At 37.7% G+C, this 24,811-nt stretch overlaps 1 protein-coding gene across 1 annotated transcript in view; it reads right to left on the bottom strand.

Annotated features, from left to right (window-relative positions):
• Positions 1–24,811, bottom strand: part of UVSSA (UV stimulated scaffold protein A) — a 44,200-nt gene that overhangs the window by 5,031 nt on the left and 14,358 nt on the right. The window contains exons 7-11 of the mRNA XM_014895220.2: positions 18,327–18,438; positions 9,858–10,035; positions 8,791–8,940; positions 3,950–4,133; positions 2,989–3,100 (exon numbers count right to left, since the gene is read on the bottom strand). Coding sequence (XP_014750706.2) covers positions 2,989–3,100; positions 3,950–4,133; positions 8,791–8,940; positions 9,858–10,035; positions 18,327–18,438 — 736 coding nt within the window. The remainder of the gene's footprint in view (positions 1–2,988; positions 3,101–3,949; positions 4,134–8,790; positions 8,941–9,857; positions 10,036–18,326; positions 18,439–24,811) is intronic.

Below are 24,811 nucleotides of genomic sequence, written 5' to 3'. Positions count from 1 at the left end.
TGATGGATCATAAGACTTCACAGACTATTTTTTTTTTGAAGTGAGGGAATACAGAACAGCACAATTCAGATACAGGAACGATTAATCCAAGATTAAGGAAAACTGTCTAAACAGTTTATCTCCCAGTAATAAGAAGGCGTCACAGTTTAGGAACCCCGTGAATGGAGCAATTGTTTAAACACAACGAAAAAATGCCGGTATCCAGTAGAGATGAAATGAGCATTTGAGTAAAATGAAGGAGCAATTTAAAAGCTTTTGAGAAAAATCAATAGAATGCCAGGGAAGAGCAGGCTTTTTGAGCATTGATGGGCCCCTAAAGCTCTTCATACATTGTTACTGAGTTTAGCAGCAGGGAAAAGAAAATTACACAGTTTGCAAGGGTAGGCGGGAATCAATACTGTAGTTAGTAAAGAGATGCTATTTCACATCTGAGTGGCCAGAGGCCTGCCTTCACCAGCCTGTCCTGATACCTGTTTGTTAACAAGTCACTAAGGGCTGAAAAACCAGATACTCTTCAGGGTTGACACAAAAAATAGGCACTTAATTTGCTCCTGTGTGCGAACTATTGGAAAAGGATGAACGCTGCAGATTAGCGGGTCAGCGTAATCCCACCTGATTCACTGTTTCATGACTCAAGAGCCCAGAGCACCTTTCTGTCCTTTCTGTGGACTCTAGCTAGAGTTTAAATTTGTACTAAGATAATAAATGACCCATAATAACATTGACAGTGTTGTCAAAACACAGTCACTAGCACACAAACCATATGACTTTTATAGAACTGTTTTCCCCTTTAATCACACAAAGATAGAAATAAATCTACCATCCAGTAGGAAAGAAATGCAAGAAGAATTTTGGTGCAATTTAAACATACAACTGATCCCCAAATTTAATGTTTTCTTCCAAAATTTTCAAACTGCCATCATTAACGATGTTGTCAATCAAACAGTTCCTGACTGCCCAGTGGGTTCCCAGTAGTGTATTTCCCATAGCAGCACTTCTCAGATTTGCTTCAAGACCTTTGTAACAAAAAAAACCCCAAAACCTAACACCACTGAAAATCAAACAAACACATCCCTCCAAACCACAAGCCTCAAAACAAGCAAAAAAAAAGAAAAGAAAAAAAAAAAGTTGATGAAAATACTCTAAAGCAGATATAAAAATAGTGAGGCAGAAGAAAAGAAAGTGGATAGAAGTATTTAATGACATCTGGTATACGTATGGCTTTAGAAACATGGAGAGTTTTGTCCAAATTAAGTGCCACAGCTTGTGAAGTACATCCCCAGCCAGATGGGACGGACCTTTGTGTGACACCTCAGCTTAACAACCACACTCAATAGCACAAGGAGCAATGCCAACATTGGTTTGGGACTAACAGACACATCCTTATGGACCAGAGGTGAGAAGCCTCTAACAACACTGAGCTGACACTGTAATAAAAATAAATACTATGTCTAGCCTCAAGCAATGGCAATTTCACAGGAAAAAAAAATCAATATTTTTCAGTCCAAGTGATTTTTATACCAGAATATTAGGTTCTAGTTTGAGATTTCAAGAACACCTATCAGTTTAATTTGCTAGTTTTAGTTTGTCATAACTAAGCCGGGAACTTTCCTTTTTAACACAACATCCACACCCTTATCCTGGCTTCCCCTCTGACAGTCCAACAGTGTCTGTGCTGCTGGCTGGATGCCAGTTTAGAATACTTACTCTATCTGGACAGGGATAGAAACTACCTGCAAATGTAGCACTTAGACACCTGCAAATACTAGGAGGTGTTCAGTAATTGCTGCACTGGTGTGGTGCTGTAATCACCAAGCACAGTCACTCAAAGATGGTCAAACAAGTATTTAAGGACACTATGTGGGCCAATTGTATTTTTAAATGCACATTCATTCCACACAGACCTTTCTGAATACAGATTCCTGATCTGAATACAGGTAACTGTTCCTCAGGCTCTCAAGAGGTTTCATGAAAGGTTCAGCAGTTTCATTACTAATATGCATAACTGTCAAACACCAAATCAGTCAAACCTGAAGAGTGAACTCCTTTAAGGGAGTACAGCACAGGATATCAAATGCCTATGGGTAAGTGTAGTTAGAATGCAGAATACTCACCTAGAATAAATAGCTCAAACCAGAGAAAACGAAGACCTGCTGGAGGAAGGTAGATTAAAGAAAAGCTGTCCCCTCCAATTATACACTGTGTCTTTGCTGGATAGATCCCTCTCTCCCATTTTCCTTTGCAGTCCATCAACTTCCAGTAGTTCCCTGGTTGTAGTCCACCATGCATCTTCTGTCCATCACTAATAGAGTTTACTCATACTATTGCAAGAAAGTCTCTTATTCCCCTTGGAAGTCTTCCTGCCTGTATACTCACTGCCTGCCTGCATTCACCTTGCTAAAAATGCCCAAATTATCTTGGGGAAGAAGAAGCCTTCCCCTCCACACCTGAATGCTGCAGCCAGGATGCAAGCAGAAGGCCAATATTTTTGTTGCCCATTCCAAATTGTTTAAAAACAAAATCCAGCACACACTCCTCCCAATACTAGTGGTAATAAAATGATCCTAGTAATATTATCATTATATTGCATAAATCACCATGTTAGGGACCAGCAAGATTAGACATCTTCTTTGCAGAAGCATAGAAACAGTTACTGTCAAGCATTTCCCAGGGAACACGTCCAACCATCCTTAATAAAAAGGTTCCTTAAGACAAAGGCTATAACTTGTCTGTCTGAGCAGTGCTGGGAACATTACAAAAGCCACTGGAAATAAAGCACAAATGCAATGTTAACCTTATTCTGTCTACACATGCATCCACATTTATCACATAAGCAAGAACCACTGCAAATGAGCTGTAATTTAAAATCAACAGGAATGCAAATAGAAGAATGTGGTTAGGAGCAAAACAGGTAACAGGTATTTTCCACCTCTGCCTAGTATTTTTATTTTTTATTCTATTTTTTTAAGATGCTATACAGACACAGACCTGGCTGGGCCGCTTGCTTCTCAAACTTCATCTTCTCTTCTCTGGCTCTGTCCTCTGCATTTACAGGAATCCCAGAGTCATCCCGGGGAATTATCTTTCCATGGAAAGGGCACTTGAGTAAGAAAGAGGGGGGAAAGAAAAAAAAAAACAAACCAGTTTTTGAATGAAAAGAAAATGTTTAGATTTTATTCAACACAGCTTAAAGATGGAAACTGGAATTGAGCAACAAAACTACACTCGACTTCCAGTCCTCTTTAGAAAGCATCAGAATCTCATAAACATCAGGTGTTCAACATATTCATAATCTCAAAGAAATAAACTCTTTTTGAAACAAATATCCAATTTCAAGAGACCAGGTAGCACATCCTGTCAAGTCCGGAACTAGGGCACCAATGCTGCATCATATATTGTTGTTTATGCTACATCCCTATCCTGTAACAATCCCATTAAAAGTACTGAAGTGCATTCAGATCCTTCAATCTCAAATTATACAGGAAGAACAGGGATACTACAACAAAGTATTTAAGGAAAGTAGTTCTGCTCGATACTGCTTATAATTTGAGGCTGTGCAGAATTTAGCTCTTATAAAACTTAATTCGTAAATAAAATTTCTTTGTCTCTCAAACATGTAAGTTTCTAGAAACAGTTAATATCAAATATGCCTCTGAGGAAAAATTTTCAACAAAGAACTATCTCTGCCTTACTGCCAGGTACTCACACATCACAGTAATAAATAAAACCCAAATAACGTACAATGAATGCCAAAAAATGTGAGAGTTCTTTAAACGTTTACAGCTTCTTTACCAAAACGATGCTTCCCTTACAAAGCACATACTAACAATGAATGCAATGTTCCTCCACTCCCTTGAGCTATACTTACATAAATAAATTTTTATGGATGTTTTAAGGAGATTTTCTCCATACAGCACAGATCTTGGAAGCTATGTAACTTGGTGCCTACCTTAATCCGGTCTTGTCTTTCACAGAGAGTTCCACCAGGCATGGGTGCTCGACATTTATGTTTTACTGGCTCAAACTTGCCAGCAAATGTTATATACCTGGTTTTTAACATTTCCGTTATTTCTTTATTTTCCACCTCTTCCTCTACCTCACTGGGTGCCCAAAATCGATGCTCAGATGTAAATCTGGGAAAAAAACAAATGAAAATAATTCACACACAAAATTGTAAGAAAACACATAGAGATGCCATTATTAACCTGTGCTAAACTCACATGTGAAAGGAAGGGAAGCACTACTAGTGAATTACAAAAAACCTAGGAATCTACCAGTCTCTTATGGCTCCTGTATTATGAAGATATTTTTAAAATACCACCAAAGCCTGTCTAGTATTGATTTCCTGTTTAACCTGCTAAGCTATTACAAATCTTAGCTTTAGTTCACAATCTGACATCCAGAGTCAGTTATCCAATTTCCAGACTCAGTGAATAGCTTTGTAATTCTGTACTTAACATTCTTCATAACAAAATACTTCTATGATTAAGCACAGAAGACAGATCAAGGAGGAAACCATTTGAACTTAACATGTCTGATCTTATTCCTGATAGCTGGACTCCTGCAGCAGCAGAGAAGCAGAAGCTGAAATCACAGGATATTGCAATAAACTGAGACCAAGGGAAAGAGTAAGCAATCAGCTGAGCCTTATACAGACTCTTTCTTCCAGGTTCTCCTATACACTGTCCATAGATCTTTATTCTCAGGCTGAAATTATCAGGTGTTCCTCTAGGAAATCAGGCTAATACATTGAAAATCTGTTTTAAAATTAGAGATCTTACCTACATTTACAGACATATAGGCCAACAAAAATTTTCTCAACAGCATCCATATAATTTCATTTTAGCCACCTTAAGCTGCCAACAGCCTGTAGTGAAAAACAGGCAACCCCAGAGAGCATTTTAGACTCATTTTAGATGCTAATCTTAGGAGGCAGTAACTGTCCCTCTGATGGTAAATGTTTCTTTGTCTTAATCATGAAAAGAAATTAGGGTGACCAGTTAAAGTTTAGGTATCTGATTTTACAATATCTGAAGTTAACAACAACGATCCAACCCCAAATGTAAGGAAATATGAAGGGGAAAAAAATACAGCTAAACTAAGGAAAAAAAATTGCAGCCTGCAATGTCTGCTGCTCATGACAAGCAGAGATACCTAGATGACAGATATCTTGATAAGGACATAAAATTCCTAAAGGAACCTTACAATCCCTTTCTTCCACCTAGTTCTTCGACCCAATTAGTTCCAGAGTTATTTGAGAGGATTTTCTCTACCCATATCCAATCCCTCTCACTAATATCCTTGGGTGCCATTCTTGCTTCTGAGACTTTACTTTCTGTAGACTGGAGAGCCATATATACATCAACACTAGCTTCACTCATCACACCACTCATCACACACAATTTGGCAAAGCACATAAGCCAATACTTGAAAGAATTACTTTAGAGAGCCTGAAAAGTTTTGATTAATTTTATCTGACCAAGTTTTCAGCAGATGACATGGGAAAAAAAACCGTAGAGGAAAATATCTGACCATAGCAACCTACGACATATACAGCTGCTCATTTTAATGCAGTAGTTGAGCATTTAAACTGTGCAAAAAGGTTAGAACTAGGTTAGAAAGGGATTAAGGGAACTCTGAAACATCTCTGTGATTTGCCATCATCAGAAAAATGTTCAACAGAATTCTTGTTAAACAGATTGATTCTATCCAGTAATTTCTCATCAAACACACCTCATTAGTGCCACAGAAATGCTACCCTGCCATAAAGTACAAATAACTTTCTTCTGGTAAATTAAGGGATAAAGGCAAAAGAGTTCCAGTGGAGGCCAGTTCAACAATAAAGACAGTAATGTATTTCTACAGTTTTTGGTTAAATGACATATTTTTAATTACACACTTCTGCAAAATGTAGCAAAAAACCCCAAAAGCCCCGAGAGTCTTTCTAAAAAATCAGTATCACTTCAGCCCAATGTTTGGATGGTACAGGATTTTAGCTTCAGAAAATACGGGGCAAGATTGTACAACAGACAGTAAATAAAAGGACATACATTTCTTATTTGCTTAGTTCAATGCAATACTGAAAGCAAGACTGACTGGCAGCTCTGTGTCACTAACCTTGCAGCCACATGGAGGGGAAAGCATTCCTAAAAAAGGCACCATACAGGATTTTTAGCTTACAGAATTCCTTAGTACAATTCTAGTGTCCTTTGGTGGTCTGAACTCCCCTCCCTCTCTAAATTATCAGATTACAGTTACATGAGAATGAAGAAGCATTGAACAGTTGTGGTGTCAACCTCTCCAGTTAGCAAATAGTTCTATTTAATAATTTCTGCGTCTCCATTCCCCTAAATATGCACCCAACAAATGTCAAGAACATTAAAATTATGTTTTGCCCTATGTACCATTGACCAGTATAAAATAGCCTGATTCCTACAAATATATTGAGACCTATTACTGTTTACCACAATCATGTAACTTATTTTCTCCCAATGTGACTTACAAGCAGGTGAGAGAAGAACAAAGCAGTGATAGTTCCCAAAGTTTTCTGATTTCCTGTTGTAAGTTAACTAACACTATAAACAGGCAGATACTTGTTTCAAAAAAATGATGCATGTGACAAGTAAAACCTGTTTGTAAGATGGATCAGAAGAGGAACAGATAATCAACTAAAAGATGAAAAAGATCAACACCTCACTCACATTTAGAGTGCTCCTAATCCAGATAAGTAACAGAGGCTTTAATGGCAATGCCACAGCAATACATGAGGGGGAAGAATAAAAATACAAATAATGGTTAACTGAAATCTAAGAGAAAGCTCTTTGAGAACTGCTGCACTTTTCCAATGAATTTATATCATCATAATTTCTAATCTGACAGGAATCTTATAAAAACATTGAATTTATATAAATGCTAATCCCAGATGCTTACAGAGATCCTGAAGCAAGTGCAAAATGGGCCGATTCAAACATCCTAGTCACAGTCAGTGCTGCACCAGCTATTTTACTCTGCTCCTAAGAGTGAGCTGATTTAATTCAAGGAGGAGGGCAGATGAGTTTGCAAGTTCCATGCTATCCAAAATAAGTCTGTCAAGCTGACATAGCAGACTCTACACAATTCAACACTGTGCAGCACACACTACCTTCTGTTCCACCCCCCAAAAAAACCCCTCAAACAAAATTTATTTAGAAAATTTCCTGGTAGCTACATTCTCATTGTCAAAATCTTAATTTATTGTAAATGCTGTGATTAAGTAAGTACACTGCTAAATGAAATGGAAAGGCTTCCCCATTTCAGATTTTAAAAATTCAAATTCCATACACATCCCGTATGTGCTGTCTATTTTTCAGTTTGCTTTTTTCCCCTAAGAATCCTACAGAGCCAGTGTGGGTGCATATAGAAATGCTAGAGGAGTTGACCAATAACTACCTTAATTTTTCAATAAGTCTATTTTATGCCTGGGGTCAATGGTATTGTGTGTGCAGAGTTACTTAAATTATCTTTAGTTAGATTGGCACATCTGTAGTTATAGACTATACGGTTCAGAAGTGTGCCCTCTATTTTATTGGGAAGCATAAAAATAAAACAGTACAGCATGAGGCAGACAGGCAGTGAAATATGCTTCTGATTTCACTTATGACTTGAATAACTCATTTGCAATGTAAAATAAGGCCTTACTACCTTTTTGGCATTATCACAGACAAATGCTTCTTAAAGCTCTGCTGAAAATCTTTCCATAGGCTTTGAAGAGCCTATACCACATGAGATGGAATCTAAAGCCTGGAGTGACTGTGGTAAAGCACTTTTATGCATCAAATTGCACCAGTTTTTGGTAATTTAACAAATACTCAGCATTTTACAAAATCAGGTGCAGGGCCAAAAATTTCCTCTTCTTCCTTTCTGCCAACACTTTTAACACTGTGATTACAGGCTTGGGGTTTTTTTTGTTTGTTTGTTTTGGTAAGAAAACAAACTAAGCTGAAGTAATACTGCTAAGAATACAACAGCTTAATTTCCAACCCTGCCAGTCAATGATTTTTGCATTTTTCAAGCCAGGTTTGATACCAAAGTTCTGGTGGACTTAAACGAAATTTATACATAGAGGGAGGACTTTACAACCCAACTTTCATTTAAAAATACTAAGAGGGGTTTTAAAAACTGACTGCTAGAAATAAATTCTGATATGTACCTACCACCTCTTCTCCCCAGCAGTGCTAAAGCTTTCCCTAAGTCAGCAATGCTTCTGAAACACAAAACCTCCCAGTGAGCAATGGAAAGTGAAAGATCCAAATCCTGTAACTGCCACCTTTCTCCTGTGTGACTGAATAAGCGTATCAGTTTCCTCAGTTAGCACTCTGTGAAGTCAGGAAAACACTTCCCCAGCCTTTCTCCTACCTTGCCTGCTACTTATTTAGATCTTAAAGTCTCCAGGGAAGAGGGAGATAGACATTCCTCCTTCAGTCTGAGGGAATGTCTATCACACACTTGGCAGAGTCCTTTGCATAATGAGGTACCAGCTTAAATTGGAGTAACTGATGCCATGCTGCAAACATAAAAAGAGCAGAAAAAATGTGCTTTGAAGCATCAAAGGATATTTAATTAGTATCACATCTTCTCAAAACAAATAACATTTAAAGGTAGAATTTCTGACTTTGTTTATGGGTCCTACAACACAAGGTAAAGAAGAAAAGTAATTATCAAAAGAAATAGCAGTCACCCCACTGCATGACCTCTGAGTACAAGTAAATCTATTTATTTGTTTAATTTGTCTTAAAAGAAAAAGAGCATTACTTGAGAATCTTCCCAGCACTTGGCTGATCCTCTCCCCAGTAGTGAAGATCTAATCCAAAAGGCATGAGGGGAGCTTTAGCTCTTTCTTCTAGTTTTCTTCTTTTACTGTCAGGATCTTCCAAGTTTGCTGTCTCAGAAGTTGCAGATTCACTGGAGAAAACAGATGAGAAGTCAATACAGAACATCAATGACCACAGCAACATTTTCTTTTTTTCTGTTTTCATTAGATTTTTTTAGACCAACACTAATATTACCTTACATGTACAATTACAACTACTTTTACAAGGTTGTTCTTTTTTGTCTTTTTAAGGGAAGACCATATGACATAACACCACACACTCTGTACAGCTCACTGCATGTTCAGCCAGTGCTGGCTAACACATATCACACTGTGGGGGCAGAGGCCCAGAGATCTGATGGGGGCAGCAGTGGATCATACATGTTGTACTCCCACAGGAGCCACAGATGTGGTACTGGAAATCTCAGATTAATTCCAGTTTGCTAGGTTTCAGGGGCTTTCCTGACCCATGCAGAAGTGTCTTTCCAGGAACATGCCATTAAACAGATGACTCCAGCCTTAGCCTCAAATCACAGCCAAATGCCAAGAAAGGCTGGAGTTTCACCAAACTTTGAACAAGACTGATAACAAATGTGTCTTTGGAAGCAATATAACATCTCCAGGCATCACTGACAGCGTAAGTCACTGGGAACAAAGAGATGTTGAAACTACTTGCTAACTGAACATTAGGATACACTCTGTTTAGCTGCAAATAAAATTTACCCAAATAAATGGGGTGGGGTGTGTTGCTAGCAAAGAAGGGAACAGTGTTTTTTCATAAAGGCCATTTACACCAAATAAGATCTGTATTAACTGAGCAGTAAAAGATTCCTTGAGATCCTGGTGCAATCACCAACAAAATCCCAAACATTAAGCAATGAATGTAACTTCAAAATGACACCAAGTCAGCCTCCTCAGCTTGCCTGGCTCATGAATGCTTTTCTGTGTGCTGTCATGACTAATGAACACAAGAGCAACAGGTTTGTGCAAGGATTAAAACAAAGCTGACCTGGCATGAGGAGATGGTAACTTTGGAAGTTTGTCTCTGATAAGTTTCAGTGTGGCAGCTGCACAGGTTGGGTCGAGCTCATCCTCATTCCCTTTGAGCTGAGTGCGGGAGCTCGGCACAGCCGCTCCTGTCGATGCCTTCGCCACCGGGGCTTTTGGAGGGGACTGGGGTTCAAGCCCTGCAAAAAAAACTTGATGTTTAGGAGTGATTCACTTCTCCCACTCTCATAGCTCCAGCCAAACAGCTCAGGGTGCTGACTACATCTTCCTGCTTTCAGTTGGTGTTAGGTATCAATCCCACTCAGAATGAAACAGAATTATTTAGAGGACATTTGTCTTTCGCAGATACTAAACCACACAGTTTGTCAGGAGAAAACACCTAAGTGCTGGCAGAAGAAGGAAGTACACCCAGAGAGTTTGTCCAAGAGACAGGAAACGCCTGAGCTACACCTGAGCAATGAGCCCTCTGCAAGGCAGTACCAGGCACTGATGTTGAGCAGCAGCAACCCAGTGGTAGGGTAATTTTAATTACATTACACAGCCAGATTAGAGACTCAGCATGCACTGTAAGGATGTGTAAGGTGCTGTCAGACAGCACCTGCCTCTACTTGCTGAGCTGGAGGAGCAACTCCATTAGCCAGTAGTAGCTACAAGGACTCTTCAGGCAATGACAGCTAAAATTGGAAAGATATAATCCCTCACACCAATGTGATCTGTCCCCTCCAAAAGCCTTTCTATAAAATAATTTATTGAAATGCAAGGTCTCATCCCTCAAAAAAGATCCTTAAATTTCATATAAAAAAATCCTAATTTCATAAACCTACAATTTTCAAATTATCTGAGCCTTCTTATGAAAAGTAACTAAAGCTTATCTTACATGTTTTGGCCATTACTCAATTGTAACTTTTAATCTTTTGCCCAGTTATAAACAGCCCTGAAGCTGCATTCAGAAGTATTCTTGATTTGTTAGCCATTAAATGTATCACAATACACTAAGCAGAAAAGGAAAAGCTAATGTTTTATCTGCGACCAGACACCTGAGTAGGAAATTGCAAGACCCATAGGAGCAGTTAGGTTTGGTGTGCAAAATATTTTCATTTCAGAGAATAATGTATTTTCCATGAACTAAATTAGAAAAATTTGCTGGGACCCATCTTACCACCTTGTAAGGTCTTCAAGTAATTCATCCTGACCTTGATTCATTTCCATCACTCATTCCCTTTAGCCCATGGGGTGCAGCTGCACAGACAACACCAGCCACAGGCCAAGATGCTGAGGTGGCAGCCTTTGAGATCCACCCCCCAGAACACATTTTCCAAATTCCTAGATCAGGAGCTGAGTCCTTGTGCAGGGAACAACATCCAAACCTGTCTTCCAAAGCTCCAAGCTCAGGGCACTGAGAAGGACACCTGTTTAACCTAATTCCTGGACAGCCTCTCCCCAGAGACAGCAACAATCCTAATTCAAAATCCAGAGCCCATCCTGCTGCTGGCTGGTGTTGCTGAGCACAGCTGGCACTGCTGCTCCCTTACTCACTCCTGCCCATACCACACACTCACAAAAGCTATGAACACTCTACATTCTCCAAAGTCAACAAGCCTTTAAAGAGCATTATCCAAAAAATTAAAAATTTAAAGGACTAATCTCTACACTGGAAAACAGTCTCAATATTAGCAGAAGGACCAGGAATAAAAGAAATGATAATAAAATGGATCTAAGCAGACAGATATCTAGATTAAGCAGCAAAAGAAATTATTTCACTACACTTATTAGGCTGTCGACTTGCTGTTCAAGAGCGAGAATGTTGCCACCACAAAAATGCTCTTTTAAACAGCACTTCAGTGACATAATAATACAAAAATTTTGAATTTATGTCTCTGGAAAGGGGGCAAGACAGGACTCCACCTCAGTTCATGTCACAGGCTAGAAGAGGGAAATGCCTTTCTCAGATGCTTTTACCAAAGTGAAACAGAATTAACCAAAAACATTGCTATAACCACACTTTAGAATCATCAGTATTCGGAGAAGTAAACTTTGTTTAGTGACAGAAACAGTTACTAACAGGGCCTTTGGCATGAACAAGGTTAACTGAGAAGAATATGTCATAGACTATCTGTAATGTAGAATTGCTTAGACTGTATTTACCATTTAAACTGCCTTTTCTTTTTTTTTAGGATCCTTTCTGAAAAACATTGTTTAAAGCAAATGTTTTGAGAGCACTTGTATGTATACTAATTACAAATAGCAGAAAAAAAGTCAGAAGATAGCAGGTTTGTGTCACTCACCACACCTCTCATCGTCAGAGAAAATATGTTCGTAAGTATTAAAAGTTCTCCAAAACCCCTATTTTTTCCATTTCTTTTCCTATGATGTTTATAGAAAGCATGATTGCTTGTTCATAACACTGGTTTTGTTGAGGAGGAGGGGAGCAGCAGAGACAAGCAGTCAGCAACAGACAGGAAAGGCAAGAGAGATAAATGCACAATGTGACATTTAGACAGATAAAAATCACATCTGGAAGATCAATACAGGAATTCTTAAGAGTTACAAGAACAAAATATTTTCTCATTGATTTCTTATTTTAAACTATTAACAGAAAAATAGCTAAAAGTAGATACACTAAGACATCAGTAACATCACCTCCACTGTGGAGTTTTTAAGAAGTATTTATGTATGAAAGTAAGTTTAGCTAACACGATAAAGGCAAGTGACCAAGCAGACAGCCCCAGCTGAATGTGTCCAGTGTCAGGGTGGGGTTGCTTTGTTTTGGTTTTAAAACATAAATGGGATTAAGTACAGTTTTAAAAGTAAAATTCCTCTTCAGAATTCTGTCGTTCTGTGTACAGTACCTGAGTTCTGTACTGTTCTGAAATTGTGCCAATAGCAGTTTTGAGAAAGAATCATAAAAGTGTTTGAATCCTCCTTTTTGTTTAAATTGACCAAATGGCACTTACTGCCTGAAGCAATAAAGTAGCCCGTGCTCACAAGATAAATCTATAGAAGGAAAGAGCAAGGCTGGGGTTTCAGCTGAAGTTAGGCTGCTGAATGCTGACATTATTGATTTTAGCTAGTTCAGCTGGCCTTGTAATTAAAATGTAAATTTGAGAAAGAGATTATGTCCTGACAGAAATGGTGGGATTAGGGGGAGATAAAAGCCCCTTGGTGAAAATTCAGAGAAAAAGTAAGCCCGGGTTTCCTCAGCTGTGTGGATTTAGACGAAATCAAGCTACTTCAGATTCACTGAAGTTTAATTGAAAAAACGGAGATAGAATATAAACAAGTATTACGGACTTCACCTTCCCTGAAAAAAAAATTAATAATTTCTGCTCCCCATTTGTTGATTCTTAGTCAAGCCAAGTGTATGTGATTTATATTAGTATAGACACTGTCCCAGATTGTCAGGAAAATCCAGCAGTTCAGGTACAATGTTTCCCCACTTACTCTACTGTGCTCACAATGAAAATGCCTGCTGGTATTTTACTCAGGAAGCACAATAAGCTTTGGACTTTGCAAAGCTTCCCAGTGCCTTTGAATGTAGCTATGCTCATTTATGTGAAATCTTGGAAACTCATATTAAAGAAAAAAGATAACTATGGTAGTTAATGAGAAGAGTTCACTAACATTACATAAACACTCAGTTTGGCTTACTAGAATTACAGAATATGTTGTTATACTGTTACCTCTCATTAATTAACCCTACTTACTACTGCTTTACAACTATAGTTAAGAACTAGAAAAACTCAAATATACAGCATTTATATCCAGCCCTTTCTATATCTTCCACCTGACGTTTTAAGTTTCTTCTTTATGATTTTGCATCCCCTGCCATTGCATAGATCCTCTGAGGGATACTGCTATGGCAAACTACCTGAAAGAGTACCAATATCTTGTGCACTGAGTATTAATTTCCAAGAACTTTAGTAGAAGTCAAGTATATCTCATATCCTGTTAGATTTTCTGGGAACCTTATTTACATAGAAACACCTCTCCTGAGAATGAGGAAAGTTTCCATGATCAGCTGATCAGGATGAATCAGAAGAAATATCTATGGTCAATGGATGTTGAAATATTTTGTTGGAAGGGATAAACATGTTTTTTTCATAAATGTGAAAAGTTAATCTTCATTCCAAATACTGCATTACAAACAGTTTTACTCATTTATTGTCCTAAGTGTAGCTAGGTCTCTGTAGGTTCAAGCTATGCTAAAGGAGGTTCAGGCTGGATATTAGGAAATATATCTTCACTGAAAAGAGCAGTTAAACACTGAAGAGGCTCCATGGGGAAATGCTGGAGTCACCATCCCTGGAAGTATTAAAAAAATGAGTAGATGTGGTTTAGTGGGCATGGTGGTACTCAGCCAAAGGTTGGAGATGATAATTTTAGAGCCTTTTCCAATCTTAATGATTATCCTGTGATTCCATATAGGACTTGTGCTTGTGCATATACAGGTATATCAAAACACTGTAATATAATGAGGCAATCTCATTTGTAAACTTATAATTAAATACTTCTAGAGTTTTATATCCTAAGAGAAATGGAGACCACACAAATTTGGTTACAGAAATTCTGGTCTGGGGTTTTAACTTCAATGCTGAATATCTGTTTTCAATACATTTATGATAAATCGACACATGCTATTCACATCATGTAACTACATCCAATTTTTTAAAGGATTCATAATAATATTAATAGAAAACTTATTCTAAATACTAGACATGTCAGGCTGAGAAACACAACTGTGTGTTGCTTGCATTTTCCAAATTTAGGAAAAAGGAACCCAAATTTCAAAGGCGTAAATATGTAATTCTGTCTAACATTGCCCCTGTAAAATATGATGAGCTTTTTCCCATTAGAGAAGTCGGGTAAAAGCCTTATTTAGCTTAGACAGTGTAATTCTAAGTCTCAAATTCAGCCCCTGCACTGGTGCTTCACATACTTTGGAGCCTGCAGGTTTGTTTCTGCTGTGGTCTCCACTGAGCTGTTTCTCCACATAAAATTGTTCTCCACATCCTTCATATGCAGGGAAAATTCTCTCAGAAGTTCCTGAGGTGTGAAGACCAGATAAATCAGACCTGACTGAAAAGCTGCACCCGGACAAACTGAGAAATCACTGCAGTAAGGAAGGAAATTGCTTAGGTGTAATATTTAATTTCCATCTAGCCAGCACATGTGTATCTGTTTAAGGATTCACAACAGCAGCTCCTTGACACACAGAAAAGTATGACTGAGATACCATCAGATTAGGAAAGGCAGTTTGGGGACATCTAACCGAAGAAAAGCACATCACATTGTGAGGAAAAGACAGAAGAATTTTAGAAATGGATAGAACTAACCCTTGGGACTTTGGAACTGTAGCTTTGATTCCCATATGAAAGAAATCTCAAGCAGACTTTAAGATACAATGTGAACCAGTAAAGTAGCTATCAGCAACCTAGAAACATTCAGCTTAAGGCTCAAATACAAGAGAAATAATCTTATTAATGGTTTGAGACTGCACAGTCATTCCTAATATAATTTTGGATAAAGATGAAACTTCATAACCAATAGACTGCTTCCATGCTAAAAGTCCCAAGTCAGACAGTTTCATTGTGTCACCTCTTGTAAAACAGCAATAGGACTCCCCTGTCCTCAAAGCATTATTGCATGGGTAAGTAATGCTTGCATTGAGACACAGACAAGAACTGTCTACCAACTAAAGTGGGTGCTTTGAACTAGAGCTGAGAATTGTTCCATTTTTATGTGGAAAAGCACATCCCTCAAAACAGATCATTTCCCATGTGGTTCAGAGCTCAGCTGCAAGCCAGGCCAAGACCATCAAGGGCAGGAAGGAATCTCTCATCCTTTGGAATCAGATGAAAAGTCTGTTCTATGGGACAAGAACAATGTCAGGGGCTGCACAGTTCCACCCCTTGCCTCATCCACCCTAAAGCTTTATGTCAATGGAACCAACAGCTGACCAGAAAAGGCTGGAATGTGGAAAATCTCCAGTAGAAACAAAACTTTATTTCTCCCTAAAATTTTCCTTTAAATGAATAATGGCTTCATTTTCCAGGGCTCAGCAATGCCAGCCATACAAGGGCTGGTCACTCATCAGTGCTATCAGCAATATCAGTGCTCAGTGGTGAGAGCTCAGCAACCGTATAAAAATTATTTTCAGTGTTGTTTCTTTTTCAGTCAAATATTCCTCTTTAGCACCACAGTGTATTTTAAATGACCCTGTGGTCCCACAGGAGGGCTGGCCTCTTGTCAGCTGCAGACATCAGATGCAAGTGTAAATAAGGATTATACAAATGGGAGGTCATTAAAATTCTGGTAATGCTAATTTGGCATGACACCTCTAATGGGTTATATCTTCACAGTTCAATTATCTAATCACCTAAATTCTTTTAACAAATTTACATTTCATTTTATACATCAAGATTCAAATTGACTTGTTCAGTTCTACCTCCACCCAAACTACACCCATACTCAATTCAATTTCTGTATTCAATATCGTTACCAACTTTGAGATTGTAGTTATTAATGACAAACACACAGATGACACAATTGCATATGTCTACACACTTATGCATAGAACTTGTCTTTCTAAATAAATTTTCATTTTTAACAAGCTTTTCAGCTCTCAGGAGAGCCACAAAATTTACCTTGTTGGTAGGACACATTTTTGTGAGACAAGTCAAAGGGAATAAAGCGACATTTAAATCAATAATTTACATGTCACATTTCAACCCATTTCCAGTCATGTTTTACAGCTTTGTTTTCTGTTTTACTGTATCAAGTTAATCTGGCTTGTTCAGGAAAAGTAACAACAAAAGGAAAAAAAGCTTTTAGCCATTCACACCTTCCATGTAATGCTGGGATTTTATTTTACATAGCAGGTTTAATGTTCCAGTTAGAACATTTCAGTCATGCAGACTTTCATTTTCTAAGCCATGATTTTCAGGAATTCTGAGTTATTTTGAGACCATTTCCTAAACTAGGAACTTACATAATACCTTTAAATGATAGTAAGGAAAGCTGAATGTCTTCAGAAGCATGAGGAATGATTAATTTCTTTCAAAACGTTGTTTTAAACGAACACATCAAATAAAGATAAAGCCAAGTGTGACCATTAGCTCCTATATAACCACAGGTATACAAAATGAGAGAGGTTTTGTTTTCTGATTGATTGACTTCTTCACTATAATGTATTTTCCTATCAGCAATAGTTTAAATACAAATTGGGACTTTCTTAATCCATTTTATATAGATTTTTAAAATAACCCTGAGTAGATAGTAGGCTGCTTCTTTTATCCTTCTCTCTAAGAATTCAAATAGCAGTCAAGCATTGTGTTAGTGTGATACAAAGGGTGGTAAGACACTTTATTTTTAAAAAATGTGTGTCCATGAGAAAGATGGGATAAAAAGGAAGAGGTGAATACATTTCACTTCTAGTGGAAGCTGGCCAAGTATAAACAGAACTTTTGCATGTCAGGATTACTTAGGCTGCTGCTAAAGATATGGAAAATGAGTTCCAGGTGGTAGCTGCAGCCTGACTTTTATGAGGTAAACTGCAGAAATGGGAAAAATAAGCATCAACAGGATTGAAAAAGCCACAGCACAGCACCAGTCTTACACAAATACTGATGGACAAAGGTACGAGCAAGACATTCCTTACAGGTTTTTAACTTAAAGCTTTTTGATGGCAGCTACCCTTCAATGTACTGAAATCTTTGGAATCCTCAAAGATAGCAAGTTACACAGAGGTAAAGCTGCAGACTTCCTAAAGGACAAGGAGCAATGCACTGAAGTTGAATTAAGATGAACTTTCCTCAGTAACACCACTCTCAGTTTCACAAGAACACACAGTAAGTATACCTTCATTTAAAAATTACCTACTTCTAATAAGAATGCAAAATTATAGTTTGTCATCTAGTGTGGCTGTAATTCTGCACTTGAAGGCTGAGCTGCATTTAACATCTCCTGACAGCAATACCTAAACAAAAAGAGCCACCCTGCAGAGTTCTAAGTTGGCCATTCAATGGGAGGAAGAGCTGTGCATATCCAGCTGCTACTAATGCAGGTGATGGAACGGCACCTTATCCCAGCTCACCAGACTGCCACCAGTATTTGCAAAATTCAGGCTCATTGCCAACTTTGCTTTGAAATCCTTTCACTCCCAGTGAAGAGAGAACACACTCCCACCACGTGTTCTGCACACTCACAAGCACACAAGGTGCTGCTTCTGGCTCTGAAATCCTGTAGAAGATGATGGAATGAAATAAGCTGCTCGTCTCAGTTGCTCTTGCTCCTAAAAGTATTTGTTTATCCAGAGCCAATCGCTGCTCTGGTGTCCATGTAATGATTTCCTGAGAGCAGGCAGAGATTACCCACACTGCTGATCACTTTATTACTTCAGAAGGGCTGTTTATTTACCTTAGTGCAGCAGTAACATGCAGAGATAAAGCCTGTCACAGCTGGGCAAACTCACCATATTCCTTTCGCAGGTGGTCTGGAATGTGGGGCTCATAACCTTCCTTCTCAGGGACCTCCACAAATTCATCTTCATCCTCATCATCATCGTCATCATCCGAGGCTTTCATCTAGAGATATTTTTGTTGGGGTTATTTTCTCTTTATTTTAATGAGAAGACTGTTTTTCATTTCCCTTCACACTGAAAAGATTTTGTAGACATCCTGATAGCCCTACTGAGACTTCTCTATATCAAAAGTATTTCCCTAATTATGTATTTAATCTTTATCTAAGATTAGGCCTTGCTTAACATTTTATCTCTAAAGCCATACTCTATCCTAAGGGCTTCTTTAAAGCCCCTTTTATCCATTAGAACACATGCAGTTGGTGAAGTCTGAGAAAGTGTGAAGCTACAAAATAAGTCCAAAAAAATCTTAAAATAACATCAAGATTTTGACTTAATGAGCAAGTCACAGTCTTACCTCTTCTCATTTGGATGATTCTACTCATTTAGCAGCACCCAAATAATCTGTGGCATGTTAAATGATATCACATGCTCCAAACCACAGCAGACAAACAAAGGGGAAGCTGATGAATGGGCAAGCTAATAGTGACCCAAAGCAGAATATTCAGATATTTACACTACAGTGGTTCAGTGTGTTTCTTCACAACAGCATTAAGAATAATTTGATACATTAATTTCTTAACTGATTTGGTACATCCCAATCATTTATACCACCAGACAGCACACTACTCTGATTAAGACCAACAAAACAGGATTTTCTTAAATGTGCACTTGGTCTGTTTTGCAGTCTGTAATAGATCTTTGAGTAGGTGAAAAAAAAAAAAAAAAAAGAGTTCTAACTAACAAGTGTAATTCATCTACATAAGTAGCTTCCTATATATAATTTTAGCTACTGCCATCAAATCTATACTTTTTCTAAGCTTGTTCCACACCTGAAAATTAAATTTATTTCTAAATTGCACATAAGCTAAAAGAATCTGTGTCACCAGACATGGCCTGTACAATCAGAGCTTTAAAAAAAATCAGATGCCAACTACCATAAAAAGGCAACAGTGATGGAAACTTTAAGCTTTATTTCCTTTGCCCATGTTCAGAGTCACCTCATTCCCAACAACATAATTAACACTTTGTTGTATGTTTACCATATGCTTTTACAAAGAAATAGTAAGAGCTATCCATTAAATCCAACCTTAGCACAGGCTATCATTTCTTCCACTTCATTGCAGCAACCCAACAGATAAGGAATAGCATAATTTTCACTATTTTCAGCTCTGCTCTTTACTTCTATTAATGCACCTGGCTTTTCTCAAAATTCCTACCAACTACTCATTGTTACAAGCACCAGAGGACAGTGCAGGTTTTGCCTGCAGCAGAATTTTCCCCATCTAATTCACTACTCTAATCGTGTGTCACAGCCGAGTTCCTTTAAATCATACATATACTCTGAAGCCAAAAAATCTAGGAGCTACATTGGTTTATTAAATTCAGTTTAAAAATTAAAATAAATCATGACATTGTAAAAAATATATAAATCAATATTTCTTTTTGGCCATAATTAATTGTAGGCTGGACTGCATTAATTTCTAATGCAGAACGTTAATTGGTATTAATACACAGATATACATTAACACAAAATGGGTGGTTCAAGTTAGAAGTAAGATTCTTCCCTTTATTTCAAAAGTGATCTTTGACTTTGATCTAAGAAAGCTGCAGTTCTAGTGAAAAAAGAAGATGAAAAAAACCAGATATACTGCCCCAATGACAAGAGCTGATTTACTATTGCATTCTTACGATGGAACACCTAATTAATGTTCACTTAAAAATAAAGTCTCAGGGCAATCGTGCTGGAGAGCACCCTGCTGCCAGAGACAGGTAAGGACCCCAGTGCAGTCTCAACCCAATTATCCCTCCTTTGAGAGCTGCCAACATTCAGGCACTGCTGGTGGATCCTGCACCCTTGGTTTTTGTTTCCCACTGCAATAATTTTTCCTGATCTAAAGGAAAGCAGCAGTTCAGGCCATACCTGAATGCCCAGCCAAGACAGATGCACACTGAGCCTGACTTCCTCACCAGAAACCAAAAGAGAGTTCTAATCAAAGAAAGGATCAAATGTTCCACCATTAATCACAAACTCCCAATGCCACTAGATTTGAAAGCAGAACATCTGTCTGAAACTACAACTTTTAGAAGACATTCCTAAGGGCCTTTAGAAAGAAAAAAAAAACATCATATTTTCTACTGCACATCTGGAGAAGGCTAGAGATTGAAGAGAAAGTAGTTGGTTTGTATTTTGGTTTTGAAATTCTGCTGGTGTTGTCATTCCCTTTGCGTCTATTAGGGACAATTTAAATTTGGAAGTAACCACCAGCAAATAACCTCCAGGATTTCTCCAGCTACAAGCAGGACATCATCATAATTCTCATATTCAGGTTCCATTTCTCACCTAGCTCTTAAAAAAAGATTCCATCAAGATAAAACTTGTCATAGGTGATCTTAGTCTACAACTTCGTGCCATAATGTGCAAACTGACAAACCTTCACATTGAAAACAGGGAAAATAAATTCAGTGTATTTCCTTAGTTTTTACTCAGTCTGTAAACAAATAAACAGCAACAGGTTTAAGGAACAGAGAAATAGCATCAAACTATCAAGACGAAAACTCAGTCCAGCCTGATTATTTAACTTCAATTACCAGATTATACCTAAAATAGCAGGGATATAATATGAGTACTTCCCTGCATGTCATATCTGAGAGGACTAGAGGTAAAGCAGAGTACTATCTTTAATTGAAATTTCACCTAATTTGTTCATATCACTCGAGGCACATATCTCTCTGTATGGTAATATACTAAAATTCAGTGGACTTCACTAATCCTCCACTTGAAAACTGCACTGGAAGCAACTTTGCTGTATTACCTGCATGATCTAAAACTTTAAAGCATGTGAAAAGCCTGACAGAGAAAAGGCATAATCAGATGCAAATTCACTTTGTTTAGGTACAATCCATGAACTGTGCATTCAAGTACTATAGAAAACATTAATCATAGGAAACTGTAATTTTTGTTATCAGTCTAACACTAATCAAAAGGGAAACCTGTCACTACCGCTGACCTGTGAAACGTCCCAATTATACTCTTCAGAAATGACAGGAGCACTTAACTTCCTCACTGAGTAAATGACGACAATCAATCAACTTTGAATAACAATGAGCCACGGAGCTGAAAATTATTTTTTGTATAGAATCTACCCAGGAATTTATGAAAGGTGAAAAGCAACCCAAGGTTTTAGGGGCATTATGGCTTTCAGCTAGTGCAGCACATATCAAACACTAAACAGAATTTATGTGTTTTAATTTTCTAAAAGGTAGATGTGGACTTGGTGCTACAATGCATAACATATAATGCCAGATTTTAAATATGGGGGTCATTTTCATAAAATATTATGCGTATTGTTCACACCCTTGAATTTCCCTGGGGTCTTCTATTAAATTTAGATTTCCTGTAAAAAAAATTAACTGCTTAGCTAACTATCAGGAATTAAGCCCTCTTTTCCCTTTAAAGAGACAAAGTCTTTATCTTGATCAAATCCTTAACAAGATAAATAAGTTGTCTTTTTACTTTAAAATATTAAAGTTGTCACCGTTGGAAATTCAAGAAGTTGCACAGTAATAGCAGGTAGTTCTATCTCAATTTACTTCATTTCAGTGGTACTTTATCAGAACCATCCCATTTATGTTGCTGTGTTCCCTTACCTTGCTAGAGAAAGTGGGAGAGCTCATGGGCAACATGAATAGTTAGAAAAGTTTTTTTTTTTAAAGTTCTGCTTTTCAAGCATGAAGAAAGCTCCAGAAGCAACTTCTACAGATGTAGTAGGAAAGCTCAACCCCCTCCTATCTATGTTTCCATTATAGGTAAACTTTCCAGTCAATTACAAAATAAAAATAAACAATCCACGTTTAAATCAGAAGAAATAAATATGTAAGACAATAGTTTTAAGTGGCAGAATTAGTAAATTATAATCCTTTTAGGAGTGAGTGCTTAGGGTACTTGGAAACATGAAAAAGGAGAGTAAGATAAAAACAAACAATATGAAATTTCTGGTGTGCCAGTCTGAAGGGAAGTAAAGTATAAGAGCAAGTGATAAATACCACAATGTAAAGCTTTTCTTGTAGTGTACAAGATTAAATACCTCGAAGCTAGGTAGTCACACAACTGCTTGTTTCTCAATCGCCTGTCAAAGAATGTGAGAAAAAAGCTGCTGGTTTCAAATCCGTTCTAATTATCAGGTGATACAGGAAAGTCCCCAACACAATCTTACCAGAGATGGAGGGTGAACGACCCCCTCTCTGTCCTAGAGAATGGTCCCACCTGAAGGGACACCCGAGGCTGCTTGCACCACCACTGCTCTTCAGGTTCCATGGGGAAGATAATTTTTAGCCTGCTAATGTGCCCTAAAATGCCGATATTTATTTCTGCATTTATTTATCCAAGTCATAGAATGATGCAGTTGCAAAATGGAGTGCTAGTTGTTGGTTTCTTTAACGTGGCAGGATCACTGACTAGATATCTACATTCCTGTGAGGAGAAATGGGATTTAGCCAGGCAACTTTCAGATTCTTGAGCTGGACCTATCTACATATGAGAACATGGTTTAAAAAAAGACAGAAAACATACCTGCATTATTTGCACTGTAATCACTTAGAATATCTTCACAATTCTCCTGATTTTTCACTAAAAACTTAAAATAGTGCTGACTATTCCAACTAGACAAGTGCAAGCAAACCATTTCCTCCCTAACTCATTTAAAAAAAACTTGAAAAAACAGATGTTTCCTTATTACTCTGCATTATTAAAAAAACTGGAAAAAGCACTGGATGCCAGTAGAAATGCAATTGTTTCTTTTGCTTTGCAGTCAATGCTCCAACAGCTTCCATCTGTTAGTGCAGCTCAGTGCAACCAGAGCCCCAGTTAAAGGCCTTGCTCATCCATCCCAACCAGTAATAAATGTGAAAAAAGCCTCCACACACCACACAACATTTGGAAAGATGTGAAGAAAAGCCCTTGATCCTTTTCTCACATTTATACAAATTGACTGCTACATTCTGTTACGAGGATTTAAAAACCCAAGTCTCTGCAATCATAATTAAAGCAAGCAATAAAATTACTGAAATATACAATGCAATCAGTTTATAGGACTAGATGTACAGCTACTACTAATTATTTTAGAAAAAGAAGGAAGAGAAAAGATAGTACATGAAGAAGTCGTATCTACTCACTAAAACACCACTTGCAAACTACAGCTGGAACGATTAAATAAATTTTGCATGGTCTAATTAACTTGGTTTGCAATCTCAATTACTTTTCACCCAAGAAATCACTTTTGTTCAGTTTTATGCATGCCTGTTTCCCTTTTCTAAAAAAAAAAAAAAAAATGATGTAAGGCATCCTCAGACAAGTGAACTCTAAACTTCATTTGTCTTTCAGCAGGCTTGATGGCTATGCATTTAAAAACCCATTCTATCTTATAAACTAAAAATTAAATGTACTCAGCTGTGATGGTCGTCATTGCATCTGCTATTTATATGCTAATACCCTCACTGAAAGATCTTGCAAATTATTCCACCATGCCAGTATCTCATGTGCATCTACTCAAAGCCAACTAAATATTTTTCTAGAAGGTTTTGGTTAGGGAACCAGAATATTTATTGCTGTAGAACCTAGTTAGAGGGGCAACCTTAAGCACATGCATTTTTTATTCGACCGCAATGCAAAACATACTTCAGTCATGTTAAATGAAATTTGGGGATATTCTATGTAAGAAAACAGTGACTGGGGTAAAAATCTTCAGTGCCAGAAATAGAAACTGGATAGTCAAACAGTGTATCTTTAATGTTCCTCCTTTTCCATTCTTTTATATCATCCAAACAGGGTGACATGGAAATAAATGCTGGCATTTGAACAGATTTTAGAACCATGCCTGAGTTTTCTCATGTGCAACACAAGGAAAACACAAACTACTAACGGAGCTGTATTTATAAGAACCTCCCACACACCTCCCTCCCCTTCACTCTGTGATATGAACATAAATTCAAACCCCGACGACTGCAAATTAGATATGTGGTCCAGGCTAAGCACATTTTATGTTCACCCGTAAAAGTATCACCATTCATTCTATGTGTAGTTGCTCAACAGCACATAAGCATCTTGGCCAGGCTGACTTTTATTTAGGAATGCACTTCTCATATTATTTCCTAATTTCCAGGAGTTAGTAAAAACGCTTAAAGGTTTCCAGCCCAACACTTAGCCAAAGTACACTAGAGGATGAGCATACCTTGCTCCAAATTGCTTTAGCAATATAACAACTACCTGATGAAGCAGTTTTTCCCTAAACCAAGAACATGTGAGGATTCTCACAGTCCTGGAGGGGCAAGCTCAAAAAACAGTTCAAACGACTCTGCATCCTCATGAATCCTTTCAGAAA

Source organism: Sturnus vulgaris, chromosome 4 (assembly GCF_052056855.1).
Source record: "Sturnus vulgaris isolate bStuVul1 chromosome 4, bStuVul1.hap1, whole genome shotgun sequence".
In the NCBI taxonomy this organism is placed as follows: domain Eukaryota; kingdom Metazoa; phylum Chordata; class Aves; order Passeriformes; family Sturnidae; genus Sturnus; species Sturnus vulgaris.
Note: the sequence above shows the minus strand (reverse complement) of the source record. Positions and strands in the feature narration are given on the sequence as shown.